This window comes from Rhineura floridana, chromosome 1, assembly GCF_030035675.1.
Source record: "Rhineura floridana isolate rRhiFlo1 chromosome 1, rRhiFlo1.hap2, whole genome shotgun sequence".
In the NCBI taxonomy this organism is placed as follows: Eukaryota; Metazoa; Chordata; class Lepidosauria; order Squamata; family Rhineuridae; genus Rhineura; species Rhineura floridana.
Window position 1 is genome coordinate 159,373,754 of NC_084480.1, and position 17,977 is coordinate 159,391,730.

Consider the following 17,977-nt stretch of genomic DNA (forward strand, 5'->3'; position numbering starts at 1 on the left):
CAATATTAAAATGATTGTTAAAACAGTTAACCTTAGAACAAATATTTTAAAACAACCACCATGAAATCATTGGAGTACAGCCTGGAAGCCTTTAGTTTTTTGTAGAGGACAATCCAAAGGGGACTAAATGCATTTCCCTGGGGAGGGCTTTCCAGTGATATGCCACCACAGAGAAGGCCCTGCCCCCATCACTCACCAACCTCACGGCTTTCACCAGTGGGTCTCAGGTGCTGATCTTAACGCTTGGGTGGGTACATAAGGGGGGAGAGAGTCCTTCCAAAGTCCCCAAGCTGCTTTACTCTCCATTGGAGAAGAGTTATAGGAACTGAGGGAGCAAAGGGTTAAATACTTCCTTCCTATTGGCCAATCTTCCACTCAAGATTGCAGCCTCCTGCTGTGCTTTTCATTTAAAAAGTCAGCAAAAAATTCAAAGTTCAAAACAAAACCCTGCAAATCATGTATGATTTGTCCTTTCTCCTAGAAACCATCCATGGAGATGGCTATCCTTAGAGCTGCTTCATATATGACATCTGGCATGCAGCAGCCGAGTATGGTTTAGGATGAGGACCTTGTGTGATTAGTGCCCTTCTTGGAGCATAGATCTCTGCACTGGATCTGGGGGTAGGGTATGTAGTGGGGGTGGGTGGAATCTGGCCAGCGCTGACTCAAGAGAATTTTCTCTTCCTTGGATACAAAGCTTCTGTTCCAGCATCCAAATTTTTACTTGCCTTTTGGTTTCTTTTACTTTATTTTATTGTGAAAGAGCATCAGACTGCTAGCTAATATTAAGCTTTCTATTGGATTTTTTCTACTCTCAGATGCCTTCTACTAGTGAGATAACTTACCTGCTTTATACCCACCACTTTGTATTTCTATTTTGTTTCAGTCAAATTCTCCATATTTATCATGGCCACTTTGAATTCTAATCCTCACCTCAAAAGGGTTTGCAACTCTTCCCAATTTTGTTTTGTATCTACACTACCCAAATATGAAGATAGGAATGAAAATATACCTTTCTATCAGTAATCCAACCAAATCTGGGTGGGGAATCTGTAGCCCTCCAGAGGTTGCTGCCTTACAACTCCTATCAACTCTCAGTTTTGCTCATGCTGACTGGGGCTGACAGGAGTTGGAATCCAACAACCTGTGAAGGGCTACAGTCTCCCCATCTGCAATCTATAGATAAATCACTGGTAGAGATGATTTATTAGCATGAGCCTCAGAATAGTGAGTGCCGTCATCTGTTACTTTTTCCCACTTTAACATCAAACCATAATAGATGCTCTCTGAATATTTGTCAAAGCAAATGTACCCATCAGTGGGTCATTCACTCTAGCCTGTTTTTTAAATTTATTTATTTCACTTCTATCCCGCCCTTCCTTCCAGAAGAAGCCCAGGGAGGTAAACAAAGGACAAAACACTAAAAACATATTAAAACATTTCCAAAACAAAACATCTTTAAAACATCTTTTAAAAATCTTTAAAACCTTCTTAAAAAGCAGTTCCAAATCAGACACAAACTGGAATAAAATCTCTACTTAAATGGCTTGTTTGAAAGAGGAAGGTCTTCAGTAGGTGCCCTGAAAAGACACCAGAGAAGGTGCCTGTCTAATATTTAAGGGGAGGGAATTCCAAAGTGTTGGTGCCACAACACTAAAGGTCCGCTTCCTGTGTTGTGTGAAATGGACCTCCTGATAAGATGGTGTCTCTGCAGGAGACCCTTACCTGCAGAGCACAGTGATCAACTGGGTATATAAGGGGTAAGATGGTCTTTTAGGTATCTTGATCCTGAGCTGTATAGGGCTTTGTACAGCAAAGCTAGAACCTTGAACTTGGCCCAGCAGGTTAATGCAGGTTACTTTACAAGTATACCCTAAGAACACAGGTGACATTTTAAAGACTAGAGCATTGAAGCTTTTGTTGTGGTTAATATTTATACTTTACACTAACCAGAAACAGAGGTGAACAGGAGATAAAATCACAAGGGGTCCTTAAAGGGCACCCTTGCTGTTGGAAATGTCAATTTATCTTGCTAGTTGGGTTTTCTGTCAATCCTGAAAGAACAGTATTGAAAACAGTGCACCCTAGAGGTAGATGGGAAGCCCTGTATCCCATTCCTTTGTCCACAGCACCAGCTGGTCATAGGGACATGGTAGAATTGGTACTATTTTGTAGGGGCTCTGGTGTCTTCATGACCTGTTCATTGAACATTCATCCTGATTTGTTTGCGGCAAGGTTATATGATGTCATGTCATGCAATTGTTATCCCACACTTTCCAATCCGTTTCCCCATCACTTTCTTTACCACAAAAAAGTAAAAAAAGAGGAGGAGCAGGTTTGCAGTGCAAGAGCACCAAATCTACTGTAATTGTGCAACCTGGATTTGCTAGTATGTGGATTGAATTGAACCTGCAAAATAAGGACAGTCTGGCATTCCCCCTTCTCTCAGAAATGCCCCAGACATTTTGCCACATCAGTTGTCTGCCCATTGCAGTATGGATGTCTGCCATGAGGTCTCTTGCAGTAGAGGATGTTGAGGCGCAACTTTCTCTCCCAAGCCTCATAAATGTCACACATTGTATCTGGAAGCAGGTTTGTTGTGCAACAGTGCCAGATCCATTTTAATTGCACAAACTGAATTTGCCGGTATTTTATTTATTTTTTATTTATTTAAAATATTTCTATCCTGCCCTTCTGCCCTATAATAGGGCACTCGGTGGCTTACAATAAAATTGAACATGTACATAATAAGATTGCACACAATAAAGATCACAAAAACATTAAAATAATTTAAAATACATAAAATACAATTAAAATGCATAAAATACAACACACACACACATATATAGGGGGGGTGGCTGCGAAGGGACTAAAAAGGTAAATTAAAATAGAAGGCTAAAAGCAGTACAGGCTGTACCTGATTGAATCCCACCTTAAAAACAGCAGTAATCCCTTGCACTGTCCATACCTCCCCCCACCCCACTCCCTGACAATCCACGCTTGCAAGGAAGCACCTTCAACCCACTACTATTCCCAAGAGTGACAAACAAACCCTTCTACTGATTTGCTAAACAGCCAATTCTTAATGGCCTTTGGGCCTGCAAAAGTTCTGCTGTGAAGATGTTTTGTATGCCATATTGGGCTACAAGCTAAGCAGACCTAAGTTCAGTTCAAGTTCAGATTCTGCTGTGGATTCAGGGGCATGTCTACCCCACAGACCTAAACTGGATTAAGTGTCATTCCCGCTTGTGTGTGTGGGGGGGGGGAGAGGTTAGTAGGCAGCTCTGACAAGAGAATCATCAGCACTTCACCAAAACACAATTCCCGGGATTCTTGGAGAGAAGTCATGGCACTTGTTGTGGTTGTCGTTCTCTTCCGCCCGCCCGGTCCCCTCCGACATCTAATATCGAATGTAAGACCCTCGAGGCGAGGCCTGCCTTGGAAAGCCAACGGGGTAACGAACTCCTTGGCGGCTTGCCTTCAGGGTCAGGCAGACAAAGTGGCCTGGATGGATTTCCCACCAGGAGAGGCGCTGAGCCCTGGCCCGGCGGCGAGGACGGCCTCATCTCCCCCCGAAAGCAGCGGCAAACGCGTTTAGCAGAGTGTAGATGGGACGCGGCCAGGGGGGCTGGAGCCTTCTCGCAGGTCCCACCGTAAGGAACTGGCCTGGAGTCACTCCACATGGGACCGCCGGCCCCCCACTTCGCTTCGGGGTTACTCGGGGGTTCCCGGCTGGGGGGCTTTCGCTGGTGAGGCGTGCCAGCCTCCCTCCCGTCCCCACAGAAAGAAGGGCGGGGAGGGGGAATACAAAGCCCCAACCGGCGACCTGCACTTTTGAACCTGACATGGCAGTGCAACTCCCACACCCCGCCCCGCCTAGGCAGCCTTGCCGGCGGACAAAGAGGGCCTTTCAAGGTGGCTTTTCCCAGGTGAAACCTCGCTCAGCCTGCACGGTAATTTTAGACGCCCTCCTCTTCGGACCGAGGGGCTGCGAAGCGAGCCGCCTGCAGCTGCCGGAAGCGAGCGTGTTGGCCCGAGAAAGGCAGCCTTGCTGCCCGGGACTGCCGCCTTTGGGGCTCCTCGACGTGAGCTCGCCCGGCGCAGCACGTGGTGGTCCCCCTTCTCTCTCCATGGCGTGATGTGGCCCACCCGACTGACAAGTCAGTCGTTTATTTGGGGAGGGGGCGGCAGATGACAGTGCCCGAATGTCTCCCCGTGGGGGGCCACAGCTCAGTTTAAGGTAAAATGTTCTCTGGCACTGGAATTCGGGCTTGCTAGCCAATCTCCACGATCCCTCGTCTTCTTTTAGCTCAGTAGGACAAACTTATCCTAGGACCCTGAATCCCCCTACACACACACACACCCCTCTCCCCCCTCAAAGTCCCTGCACCGTTCATCACTGGGTTTGGCACGACGCTTCAGCCTTCGGAGGGCCAGAGTTCTCGCGTATTCACGTCGGTCTCTCCTCCAGCTCGGTTCCACTTGTGCCTAAGTAGGTCTCTGGCAGTGGTAGCCGCTCCTGGCTCCTAAGTGGGAAAGATGCGGGCAACTGCGGGGCACCCCACTCCAAATCCCCACCACCACGCAGACCTCCCTTAAACTTTGCAGAAAACTGATTTCCCTCAACCATGATGGGAAGGTGAGTTCTTCGACTGGGTTATCACGCAGAGAAAGGCTCTAGAAAGAAACATGGGGGTTTCTTGTTTGGTACCCACTGGAGACCAATACCTTAGACAAGGCCGTCCTTCCTGCGCTTTTAAAAAATGCATCTCTTGATGCGTCCGTTAGTCTCTCCCTCCCCCTCTACACCTCTCTAGATAAAAGTAAGATCTCCCAAACGGAGATGGAGGGCGGAGGGAGGGAGAGAGAGCCTGACTAGATGACATGCTTCGCCTTTGGTTGGGGGATTATATTAATATCTGCTCTTCAAAGGAATCTAAAACTTCCTAACAGGCAGGGAGTGTTTCTGAATGCAGTGTGTGTGTGTGTGCGCGCGCGCGTGCGGTTTTTTGTGTGGTGTCGTGTTTTGCGTGTGCGTGTGTATGGGCGGGAGGGGGACGAGTGGGAGGGAGCTCGCAAAGGCTGGACTTTTTTTTTCTTTCAAGGCAAAAGTGTTCTCCGTTCCAAACTTTGTCTAAACTTTCACTTTCAGAGCTCCAAGGCGGGGTTACAGACCAGCATGGAGTAGAGAGGAGGCAGCGCGAGAAGGAGCCGCCGCCAGAGCCGGAGCAGGAGCGATGCAGCTGCTCGCCTTGTGAACCCAGTCCCGCAAAAGCAAAGTCCAAAAGTAACCATGTACTCCCCATACTGCCTGACCCAGGTAACAAGCCAGCTCGGCGATGGCGGGGAGGGAGAGGGAGGGCCGGGGGGTTAGTGCCTCTGTCTCGCGCCCTTGCCCGGACAGAGAGGGAAACGCGGGGGCCGTTTCTGTCCGCGGGTTGTGTGTTGCCGCCGCCGCCCCTTCCCTCTTTGCCTCCGCGCGCGGCTGCGTCTCGGAGAGGCGGTGGCCGCCGGTCGCTCTTTTCTGTGTTGTTGTTGCTGCCGCCGCCGGCGGCTTGAGGGTTATTTCTGTCTCCTTGCGTGGTTTCGCTGCAGAAGAAAGAATTCCTCGCGTCTTGCCCTCTGTCCTTTTGCAAAGAGAAGGGAGAGGGGGAGAGGGGGGGAGAGGAGAGGTGGCATCTTTCCAAGCTCTTTGTTAGATCCACTGCACATGGGTTTCGGAGTTCAGAAAATGGCGCTTCTCCCAAATTTATTTCAAAAATGTAAAGAGAGAAGGGGGTGGGGGAGAAAATAGCAAGCCGGGCTGGGTGGCCAACTGGTGGGTGAGACCCTGGTTGGATTGCGGGGGGGGGGAGTCGAGAGAGAGAGAGCGGTTGGGGTTTGAAAGGGGAGGCGGGGGGTGCCGTGTGTGTGGAGGGGGAGAAGTTTCTGAAGTTCAGGGGCGATTTTACTATGTGCTGCTCTCCGCCCGTGCGGAACTGCAGCTGCACATCAGAGGTTGCCCCGGGTGGGCACCGGCGCGGCTGACTGGGGAAGGGAGGGGGCGCTGGGAGGGGATTCCGGGCAGAGGCGGCGCGGGGGACGGCGGGGGGGGGCAGAGAGACAGAGAGAGAGAATCTGTCTTATTTTGGCGGTGGTTGGTTTTAGTCCCAACCTTGACTTGGTCTCTCCTCCCTCCCGCCGCCTCTGCAAGCGAATGAGCTAAGCGAAAAGCAGAAACTCCTTAAATCAGAGGAAAACTTAAGTTTGGACTTTTTCTTTAAAGCTACCCCCACCATCACCTACTTTTCTTGAACAGGGACAGGTAGACGACGCGGTTACCACAATTCTCATGGGTTTTTGTTCTCTTAATCTATTTCTTTACAAATCAAAGGACTGTTTAAGGAATGCAGTTTGGGCACAACACAAGGGAGATATGGGGGGAGGGAGAGGTGGGGAAGAATGTGTTCGCATCGCATTAACTTTTTAAAAAATTGGACAAGTGAGGAAATAAGCGCCTTTGGAAACTGCAGCTCCGAAGTGGGAGTAGCACCCCCCCCATTGTGCCTTCCACGCCCGAGGAACCCCTCTCGGCATTTCGGCTTTGCTCGATCTCAGTTGTGCGGGGGGGGGAGAAAGAATTGTGCAGGACGTGGAACACCCCCCCATGTGTGTCCATATATACTTCTGGAGCCCCCCCCCCGCTTGCCTTTGGTGCAATCTCGTTTCCACGTTCTCTCGCCGAGGCCGGAGTTCCTGAAGGCAGGGGCGGCCGAGCAGCCTCTCTCCGCTCGTGTCCCCGGGGAAGAGGACGCGGGGCATTTGGGAGCGCGCCGGGGGGGGGGGGCGGGGGGAAAGAAGGCGCCTTGCTGGAAATGGAAAGAGGGGGAGACCTGAAGCCGGTTTCTGGAGGTGGGAAGCGGTTTCTCTTTTACGGGGTGTGGGTGGGGTGGGGTGAGCACCGAGAAATGCGAGTTGGGGATGAGGGTGGTGGGGAAGATCCGCCTGGAGAGCAAGCTGTGTGGATGGGCAGACAGCCCGCCTCAATTCACCCTAATCCTAATCCGAGGAAGGGCTTCAGGAGCAGCCACGACAACTCCGCCTTTCGCCTTCAGCCGGACCGAAGCCCTCCAGAATCGGAGTGAAACCGGTTGCGTCTCCTTCTGCTCCCCAGCCCCCACTTGCCAACCAGGGGTCGCCACTCCTTTCACTGGGCCTGCAGCACTCCGATTGCACGGGGGGGGGGAGGCTTGCTCGTGAGGAAGCAACCCCGCCGCCGCCGCCTTGCAGTTCGGGATCAGTTTCCGTCCTGGTTGGGTCTCCTCCGTCGCTGTCAGCGAGTGAGCGAGCGAGCGGGGACTCTTAGCCCGTCCGATAAGGGCAAATATTGGGGGCTTGGTGGGGAGCGGCGTGTCTCTGTGTGTGGGGGGGGAGGGGGGAGCCGGAGGGGTCACCCAGCCTCTGTCCGGGCCCAGGAACTCTTCTTGCAGGATTTTCCCGCTAACTGGACCCACGAAAGGGGCACGCGAACAGGACCAAAACAGCCGTTTACTTCGGCTAAAGAGCAGCTAATCCCAGCCCCACAATCCCACCCAGCTATCCATAAATTATTAAAGTCCAGCTATCCATAAATTATCGTCTCCTGCCCTTAATGAGAGGAGGAAGAAGAAAAACCCCGAGAACTACTTTCTGCAGTCCCCAGAATTATATTTGAAAATCCTACATACTTGCTGGAAAGGTCACATCGAATACGTATATATCAATCTATATGGGAAGGGTACAACTAACTCCTCCACTTTCACGCTTTGAAATTATTTTTAGCGCACTTAAACAGATGTGTGTGAAACTTCAGAAATCCGTCAGAGAATTCCTGCCCTGCTGACATTCTGGTGCCTTCGAATCAGCTGCGCCAGCCTTTCGAGGCCAGGTACAGCGGGGACATCCGTAGCAAACTGTCTGTCAGCTCAGGGGTACCAGCCATCCCTCTGGAGATCAGGGCATGGGGGGCAGGGAGCTCCTACTGTTGCTGCAAAACCCATGGTCCTACATGGCTTGCTGTCAGTAATATTATTTATTAGGGACTTGTTTTTAGGGGTTCTGCTGCTGTGGATTTTAGAATGGATTTGGGATGCTGCCGAAGGAAAGAAAAGTTATTTTGCGTATGTGAGGTCGGTGAACTATTTTTGGACTGTTACAGAACAGTGACAAACATGATATCAGTTTTAAAACAATAATTTTTCTTACCCCAGCCAACTTACTTGCAATTTTAGCAGCAAGTCGTTGGTTATTGTTATAAAAAGATATCTTCAATGTGTAGCGAATATATGTTATATGAGGTATAGCTTACAGATCTGATCCATGCTCATACGCTTTTTAGAATTTGTGGCTGGTAAACACTGTGCATATAATATGTTAATAATTAACAACTGAATGTATTAAATATATTTATATATTACCATATTTCTTTAGCTGTGTGTGTGCATGCACGCGCGCGTGCACACACACACACACACATGATATGCAGAACCACTTAGATATATTGTATTATATCCCATTTTAGAAATGTTTACACTTTCTGTTATATATTCCACAGTATGAATAATTCCTATTTTATTTTACTTTACCCAAACATTTTTCCAATGGTAGATCTAATGGTGTGATGCCCACTCCTGCTTGTAAACTCCAGAAGTTGTGCATTAATAATTAAAATAGAAATATTAATATAACAAAGCAATAATTAAATGTTGTAAAACATACAGAAAAACGAACTTGATACATAAAAATCCTACCAGTAGATAATTCAGTTTAAAAATAATAATTGCCTTTATTGGCATATAATTATTTCTCCTCCTTTTGTAAGCTAAAAAAAAAGTTTCTGGAGGTAGCTAAGAGCACAATCCTGAACATGCAGTTTCAGGTTTGTGGACTACATTATAGGGCTGGTTCCCCAACAGCTATCTGCTTTTTAGCTCCATTTTTAAACACAATCCAGGCCATATTTGTTTTGTAATTTTAATGTACTCCCCCCCCAATCCCATGCAATTATACACACCCTGGACAGAGTACAAAACCTCAAAACGTATAAAATAGCCCCATACCTATAAATCAGCGCAAACTGGTGAAAATCAAATATTTTTTTGGGGGGGTGGGGGAGAATCTGAAAAGCAATCAAAGAAGAAAAGTCCATTAATTGTTATTTTAAGAGATGTACACATATTTCTGTAGCATATGCGGTATTCAAGCTGTGCTATCATGTTAATATAGTATAAGGGTCTTCCTTATTATTTAGTTTACTATCTGTTTTAGTGTAGATGAGTATCTATCTATCTTTCTGTCTTGGAAGGCCTATGTGCTAAGTGAATTTAAGGAGGTGTTTTTGAAAAGAGGAGTCCTTGTGTTGCTTGGGTATTGGGTTCCCTGCTTTTTGTCTTGCCCTTGGGTCAATGCCAAGCCAGAGAGTCCAGTTTCGTTTCTGCCTCTGGGAAGGAAAACCTTGTGCTCCTCTAAATACTTGCCCTTTATTTGTGCCCAATTAATTAAACAAACCTGGCTTGATCCATGGTAAATGCCCTCAGTAGATAAGAGAGGCTTTTTCCTTTCCCCCCTTTGAACTGGATTTCTTTTGTTAAGATTCGTAGGCCTGGTATTTTGTTTCCCTGGTGGATATTCATGCTGCTAGTGACTACCATCCAAATCACCCATCCCATTCTCAACCCTATAGGGCATCCACTTTTCCCAGGAGACAGTCCACTAGCTCAACTGATGGATCTCATTCCATAAACCTTGGAGCCCAATCTTATCCACCTGGTTTGGCCATACCTGCCCCTTCTACTGATCCAGATCTAGATCCAGCCCCTACTATTTAGTTAAATGGAAACTTTGCGCAGCATTTGGCTATGCAGCTAGTCTTTGCCCAAGTTGCTGGGGTGTCGTACATAAAGCTGAAATTATCCTTGTGCGCTAGTAGTCACTTCTTCTTGAAGCGGCTGTCATTGTAGAAGGGTTTCATTTATTCTGTGGTGGGATGCTAGACTCTTCCACATCTTCGCTGTGATTCCTCGTGAAACCTGTTCTCCTTTCTATTCTTGTTAGAAGGTTGTTATCTGAGATTTTAGTTTTGTAGGGAGATCAAAACACAAGCAACAAGAAGTTATGTTAATATAGGATCAACACACAGCATGTAGGATGCTATTTTATTGAGGGGTGTGTGTGATGCAGCAGAAGATGTGAATGTGAAGGGATGAGGGTTGCAAATTTTGTATAATTTTAGAATACTTCCAAAAATTGTTTGCAACTCAGAATAACTGAATGGGCTTTCACAAAGTGCCGTATCAGGGAATATGTGTGTCTGTCTGCGTACAAAATAAAAAGTGGGCAGACTTCTTAAACAAATCTGAATCAGAAGAAGTGATGAGAGAGTTGGTTTGGATCATGGTTACATTCCATATTGTGGAATTGTGTTGCCATTATATCTTGAAAGTTTAGGTAAGCCCATGGTACATGTATCTTCTATAGTTAGGCCTATAGAAAACATGAGTATGTTACCAGGAATACCTGCATGGGTAATAGATAGTGAATATTGTGATGGCAGAGTGTGTGTAGCACAACTAAACATTTACAGTATTCAGGCAGGCCCAAAGTATTTTGCCACTCAGTATGGCTGTGCAGGCCGATCTGAGAGGTACAGCCTCACGCAGCATTGCAGAGAGTGCAGGTCTGAATCTCTCAGAGTGTGCACAGCTGCCCTGCAAAACACTCTGCAAAACGACAAGTGATGTAGGGGCACACCTTTCAGGTGGGAGCTTGATTCCTTGGAAACTCTTAAGACTGGTTGTGCAGTTGGTCTGGCACCGATATTCTGCTTCTGTGTTTAAATGTGCGACTTCTTTTATTCATATGTACACACTAGCAGCACGTTCAATCTACCTTTATGTACAAAGTATACTTATAAAGTATATCCATGCCTCAGAAACTACATTAAGAAATTGCTAGTTAATTTTCAAATGTATTTCTCTTGTTTATTTATTTCAACAATTTATATATTGCTCAATTTCTATAGTCTCTAAGCACTGTACAAAAACAATACAATTAAAATAAAAAATCAGTTAAAATTATTAAACCAGATTCAGTTAAAATGTCTGCTGGAAAAAAAAGTCTTCAGCAGGCACTCTTCATGTAGGCCTCTCCATGTAAATAATTAACAAGATGTGAATATAATGTATTTACAGTTTTAGACAATGTCTTAATGAGTGTATTTGTTTTTCTCATGTTTATATGCCAATACCAACACATAAATGTGTATGTTATCAGTTGTGTGTAATCATAGCAATAATGCTGTAGGGATGATTGAGGCACTTCTAAGGAATTGGTGTGAAATACAGAACAGGGTTGCTGAGATCTATATGACAGTCACCAGTATATTCCTGTGTTTGGTGGATTTTTAGAGTTAGTTTCTTTTCCTAGATGGTGATATTTTATTGCCTTCCTATAGCTGTGTTTGGGAGTAAGTCTTGTTAAACTCAGTAGGACTTCTGAGCAGGCATTTGGATTGCATTGCTGTTAACCTTTCGAACCAAAGATTTGGGCCATACAATTAAATGTACACATAACTACATGGAAGACTGATCCAAACCAAACAGGTAAAGCCAACATTTGCTAGAGTTTTTACCACCCCCAGCCCTGATTCTCGGACACTAAAAGTAGGCTGGAATACTATGAAGTAGTAGTATTTCTTTCTCTTCTTTTAGTTTTAAAATTAAAAGACAAAACTTTGGAAAATGACATGGTTTGCCAAGAGGGGACTTGAATGGCGAAAACAAATGAGCTAATGCTGTCCAGCCTATCACTTCCCCTGGCTCCGTTTCAAGAGATTGTCTGCAATACAATAACATAAAATTGCCCGGCAGTGCAGAAGATGATTCTGTTTATCTATCAGTGCAATATTGGAGTGCCCACACCAAACTCCTGTGGCAAATTTGGAAGTGTTCTTATGAAACCTATAGCTTTTTGCTTTCTCACTGTCGCTTTAGGGCTAATTCTGCAGGTGCTTTTATGCCCTTTGCATTGCATATTTTGTGAACCTCACTGGAAGAACCTCCGTGTGTGTGTGTCAGCAACTCTTTGAAAGATCAGTTCGAAAGGGCTTTATAAAGCTTTGCCTGTGTGTAATGTTCTGGAGCAGCCTGATCAAATCTGTCAAATGTTCCATAAAGCCTCAGAGATGTCACTGTTCTCCTCTCTTTGGCACTTTCATTTCCATAGGCTTCTAAGGATAATTTTATACTGTCTTAGAAAACCATGATTTTCCTTGTCCCTTCACCTTTCAAAAGGAATGTTATCATAGTTTTTTTCGGAATGGGGGTGGGCTTCAAATATTTCCATAAAATGTGAAAAACAATTTCAATGTGGTTGTGTTGTGGGCTGTAAGGACAGGATGGAGAATTTTTTATTATGAGGAAAATTGAAAGTATTAAGATATATGCAAAAACAAAGCAAAATTGAACAATGCACCAGGCAATAAAAGAGTCTGGAATTAGTGAGGCTATAAATAAACATTTATGCAGTGTTGAGACGAGCATTCAGGTGAGTTTACAAACAATTCATTAAGATATTTATAAACTTTCACAGTTTGGAGCTATCAATAGAAATTAATTGCAAACTGTAAACAACTTTTCTTTTCATGTGAATAAGGAGCTGAGGCACCATAAATAGGTTGTTTTGTGGTTTTCTTTTTTGTTTTTGGTGAGTACAATGAATACCAAAAACTTAGGATGACTGTTTCTACTGAATAGATTGTTCCCCCCCTTCTACTACTAGCTCTCCCTTTGAAAGTTCCTGAGATTTTGTTTTTGAAAGATGCTTTCGGTATTAGGATGCAGTTTCTAATTTTTGTTGGAAAAAAGGTGAGCCACTCAGGGCGGCCATTGTATAGCTTATAGCTTATAAGCAAAGCAATAAATCAATATACAGTTAATATTGCAATATTGTTAATATTGTACATGGTTCAACAACAGTGCGCTTAATTGTGCATTAGTTGAGAGTATGAGGTATATACAGACACGTATATATTTACATATGAACTTTGTGTAGGGCGCAAGCCTGATTCTGTACAGACTATGGGAGAAAAGTGTACGTGGGAACTTCAAAGAGCCTGGATTTACTGACTGTGTGGCTGCAACCATAGGAGAAGGGTGTTTGTATGAGTTTGTGCATACAGTATAATGAATACTACTGACTGTATTTTTATCATGGATTTCTGCCATTTAGGATAATATAAACAGGAACTGTCACAATCCACCACCTACAAGGTTTGGAAATGGCCCATAGTTTTTAAAAGGATAACTCTGGAATAATAATTTGTAGACTGAAACCGTATATAAGAAATATTGTATATATACATGCACATATGCATGTACACTTAATATACCCATAAAGAGTAAATATACGCTGGCATGCTGCACTTTGTCTTTCTGCATCCCCCCATACATTTTCATGTATAGCTAGCTATATATTTGCGTGGCATATGCAGATAGTAAACATACATGAAACAAAGTATGTACACATGGACAAATCTATATATGTTCTTTCTAACCTATACACCACCTGCAATTATGTAAATTGAAATATACTGCTCCATTTAACAACACTCCCTCTTAAATATGTGTACCACGTGTGCGTATACACTCATCTTTAGGATTTTGCTTTTTTTCCTACCAAGGCTGGTTGCAGACCTGGCACATGTGGAGCTTCATACACATATAAATGTATGGATCCTGATTTTGGGGACAGCTTCCACAGACTTCTGTTGGATCTGGCAGACAGAATGCCAGTCCATATGCCTAAAATCTATGCATGGAGACTTGTTTATGCGAGCTCTGATGCTCCAAATAACTCATTTATCCAGAATGAGGTCATGTTCCCAAGCGCACAGCAAATATGGCAAGAAGCACTCAGTTTATCCCAGCCCCTGCTAATCTTCATTAAATCCACATCCCTAATTTTGTTTAGCTAACGTTGCCTTGCCTCACAGTGACTGTCTGTGGGATACAGAGGTATCTCCTCACATTTCTTATTTCAAACTTCTCTTGTGCATTTTCCATCCCTTTCCCAAACTTTATTTATAAAATAAAAAGTTAGACGATACTCAACCCTAGGCTGACGGTATTTTTTATTGCCTTGAGTTTTGGGGGCTTGGGGTGGTAAGGTAGTGGTGACGGTGGGGAATGGATAGGGAGTTGTTCTGTTTTCATCCCTTGGTCTAGACTGTGCAGACATTTGCCAAGTGACAATGTTCCTGGATATGTTGGGGAAGGGGGCAGCCACCCTTAAGTCTGCAGACTTCATGCATTATGCATTTCCATATGCCAAGTAACGTCCTCTTCACAACGAGCCCACCCGTTTCAGGGCCTGTATCTAAATGCCACTACAAGGTATAAGTCAGGCCCTGGAAAGTCTTGCAGCTCGGAAATGCTTAATCACCATTTTAGATTCTTCTGATTGTTGCCCCTTAGTAGGTTCCTTTTGAGAAAGCAATGCATTCAATGCTGCCTCTTTGACCCCCCAAGGAGTGAGTTGGGGACACAGAATTAACTATATGGCATAACCTCATTCATCCGAATGGTCCAGGGGATGACCGACACTACAGTTAGTGTAAAAGTAGGAACTACTTGTATAGGATTGCAGTTTGACATCAGCTCACTAGGTGTTTTGGATAACTGAGGCCTGGGAATAACAGAGGGGTGTACTTTGTTGCCCCACCCCAACCACAGAATCCTTTGTGGTATTATATGGTGGTTATAATTAGGTGTTAGAACAAATTAAACCGGAACTGTCACTAGAAGCTAAAATGATGAAACTGAGTTTATCATACTTTGGACAAATCATGAGAAGACATGATTCACTTGAAAAGACAATAATGCTGAGAAAAACAGAAGGGAGTAGAAAAAGAGGAAGGCCAAACAAGTGACAGATTGATTCCATAAAGGAAACCACAGACCTGAACTTACAAGATCTGCACAGGGTGGTTCATGACAGATGCTCTTGGAGGTCGCTGATTCATAGGGTCGCCATAAGTCGCAGTCGACTTGGAGGCACATAACAACAAATGACTCCAGTACCAGTTGCTGTGGATTCTTAAAGAGTGAGTGTAGGGGAGGAGGCGTGTATTTTTGCAGGGAGAGTTAGGCAATGTGAGCAGAACATGAGAGTGGGGAAAGACAGCAAAAGAGTAGAAGGGCCATCATAATAAAAATCCTTCTGGGAGGGCAGAGGGAATTACCATTTAAAAATGAAACTAGCACCCACCCATCACCTTGAAAAGCCATTTCTGAAAGATGGCATCTTTATCCAAAGTCTCCTTATTTGGACTAATATTCATCTTTACAATTTACTGCCTTTCCTCTGCCCTTTCAGTGTCATTATTATAAAGAAAAAGTATTCTGATGTCCCTTTTCAGAGTTAGCAGCTATTGGAAGAGTTCAGATGGATTTGTGTTAACTCTAGGAACACAGGAAACCCCTTATACAAAGTCGGACCATTGGTCCATCTCGCTCAATATTGTCTATCCCGAGTCTGGCAACAGCTTGCTAGCATTTCAAATAGAGATCTTTCCTACAGCTTGGAAGTAATTAGTTACAAAAAATGAATTACTTGTAATTTATTACTTTTTTGAGGAACGAGTGGGTAATTCCTTTACATTTTTATTGAAATCAAATGAGGAGTAATTTTATTATTTTTGAGGAGTAATTGTAATGTTCCCAGCATTACTTTGGGCCATTACTTGGGGGGGGGGAGCAGGGGAAGTCTTCTGCTCCTCTGATTTGTAGATGAAAATAATGTGTCTTAAACTGGGCAGCATCGCTCTTCCCTGGTTGCTCTGTGGGTGGGTAGGAGGCAAAAAGGGAGGAGGTGGAAAGTGAGACAAGGGTAGAGTGAAGAAAACAATTGTTTAAAAAAATAGATGGTGGTGGAGAAGAATGGAGTGGAGGGAGAAAGGAGCCGGAAGGCAAGAGCATAGTTAAAGGAGGAGAAGGAGGCAGCAGCAGAATGGAGATAAAGAACTGTGGAGGTGAAAGATGACTCTGTGTGTGTGTGTGTGTGTGTGTGTGTGTGTGTGTGTGTGAGAGAGAGAGAGAGAGAGAGAGAGAGAGAGAAAGAGAGAGAGAATACTGTGTTTGCACTTGGCACACAAAGCGGCCTCCGCCACCCTCCCTGGCTACTTTGCTGCATTTGCAGTATTTTAACTTTTTTGCATCTCAGAGGGAAATGCTTGCTTGGGTGGGTGTCCCTTAGTTGGTGGCAGGGCGGGGTCTGGGAGGTTGTTGAGTGAAAGAGATTGTGCTTGCTGGCTGAGTGTGTGTGTGTGGGTTGCACTTGGTTTCACGTGCAAAGATCTGAGTAGTGGCCTCTGCCACCCTTCCTGCCTCCCTTACCAGTGGAGAGACCACCACTGCTATCTTATGGATAAAAAGAATTATTCTACTACCTCTCTGTGTGTGTGTGTTTTTAATGTTGTTTTAGTCGACTTGCCTCTGACACTGGAGGCATTCAAGCGGCAGCTGGACAGCCATTTGTCAGGAATGCTTTAATTTGAATTCCTGCATTGAGCAGGGGTTAGACTTGATGGCCTTACAGGCCCCTTCCAACTCTACTATTCTATGATTCTATGACTTAGTGTGCAGTAGCCAAGGCCAGCACCTTGTAGACACTCTAGTTTTTTAAAAGTAACTTAAATGTAATTGTAGTTATTACTTTTGAGCAACGGTAAAGTAATCAATTCCTTTCAGAACAATTGTAATTGTAACGGTAACTTATTTCTTTCTGGGGCCATGTAACAGTAATCGTAATTTATTCCTTTTTAGAAGTAATCTTCCAAGTTCTGATATTTCCCAGCCCTACTCGGAGATTGAAGTTGGGACCTTCAATATGCAAAGCACATAGCATTCTCCCACTGAGGTACAGCTGACTTCCCCTGATGTCAGTGGCTCTCCAGCATTTCAGACAGGGATCTTTCCCAGACTTAACTGGAGATGCCAGGGATTGAACCTGGGATCTTTTGTATACAAAGCATGTGCTCTACCACTAAGCTAAGGCCCTTCTCTTGTTGATTGCCCATAGCCTATGAGGTCACTCATGAAGGGACACTATAGGATTAACTTAGTTGGGTACCTGCATAGGTACAGGATGCACAAAATGGTTAATATGAATATACCCCAGATGAACACGGTCTGTACAGTTAAACTTCCTTAGAACAATGTCTTTTTGCAAAATCACACAGGTCCCCTGGAGTAGAAGTAGATACGGTCACATTTTAAATTTTTGCTTTCTGCTCCAAGAAAAACGTAGAACCCCTCTCCACAAAGATGCCATGATCCCACCTGAGAGAATTGGCATCATCCTGTCAACGACTTATTTATTCACATATGTTTTTATAACAGCAGCTATGGAGGGTGTTTAAAAAAACCCAACCTATATGCATGCCAGTTAAATTATTTAAAAAGGACTGGCATTACAGAGAGGATACCAAAAGAGACAATGAATGTGGGAGGAGGTGTATGGAGAGCAGGGATTACTTCATAATTGATGGGGAGCCAAAACGTTTTCTTTGAAAAAGAACTGGACCAACAATTTCTCCCAGGAAAGGGGAATTTTATCTGGTTTGTTAGCCCCATCCTTCCCCCTACTGCTGCTTGACAAGAAATTAATAATGCAAGGTGCTCTAAATGGAATAAATTCTGAAAGTGTAAAGCAGTGGATTGCTATACATTTATAATTTGTACACCTACTGGAATTTGTATCCCTTAAGGCTGATTTAGTGCACAGATTAGAGCAACTTTATTCGGTATATCTATGAAACAAGCGATTGTAGCTTCGGCTGGCTCAGTAGCTCTGCCTGCTCTCTGGAGGGGGAGTGGCAAATGAACCCCAACAGGAGAGAATGAATTTTAGAACGAAAGAGACAAATGGAGGCTGCACCCAGTAAGGAAGAATTGCATAGTCT

At 44.6% G+C, this 17,977-nt stretch overlaps 1 protein-coding gene across 10 annotated transcripts in view; it reads left to right on the top strand.

The window, feature by feature from the left end:
- The window catches only part of NFIX (nuclear factor I X), a 328,284-nt gene that overhangs the window by 77,063 nt on the left and 233,244 nt on the right, over positions 1-17,977 (top strand). For 3 of the 10 annotated variants that reach the window (XM_061640098.1, XM_061640139.1, XM_061640148.1), the window contains exons 1-2: positions 4,495-4,639; positions 5,153-5,320. In XM_061640098.1, the coding sequence (XP_061496082.1) occupies positions 5,294-5,320 (27 nt within the window). In that variant the 5' untranslated portion in view covers positions 4,495-4,639; positions 5,153-5,293. Of the gene's footprint in view, positions 1-4,485; positions 4,640-5,152; positions 5,321-17,977 lie in introns of those variants that run through there. The other 7 variants (XM_061640129.1, XM_061640158.1, XM_061640050.1 and 4 more) reach the window with 6 other exon arrangements.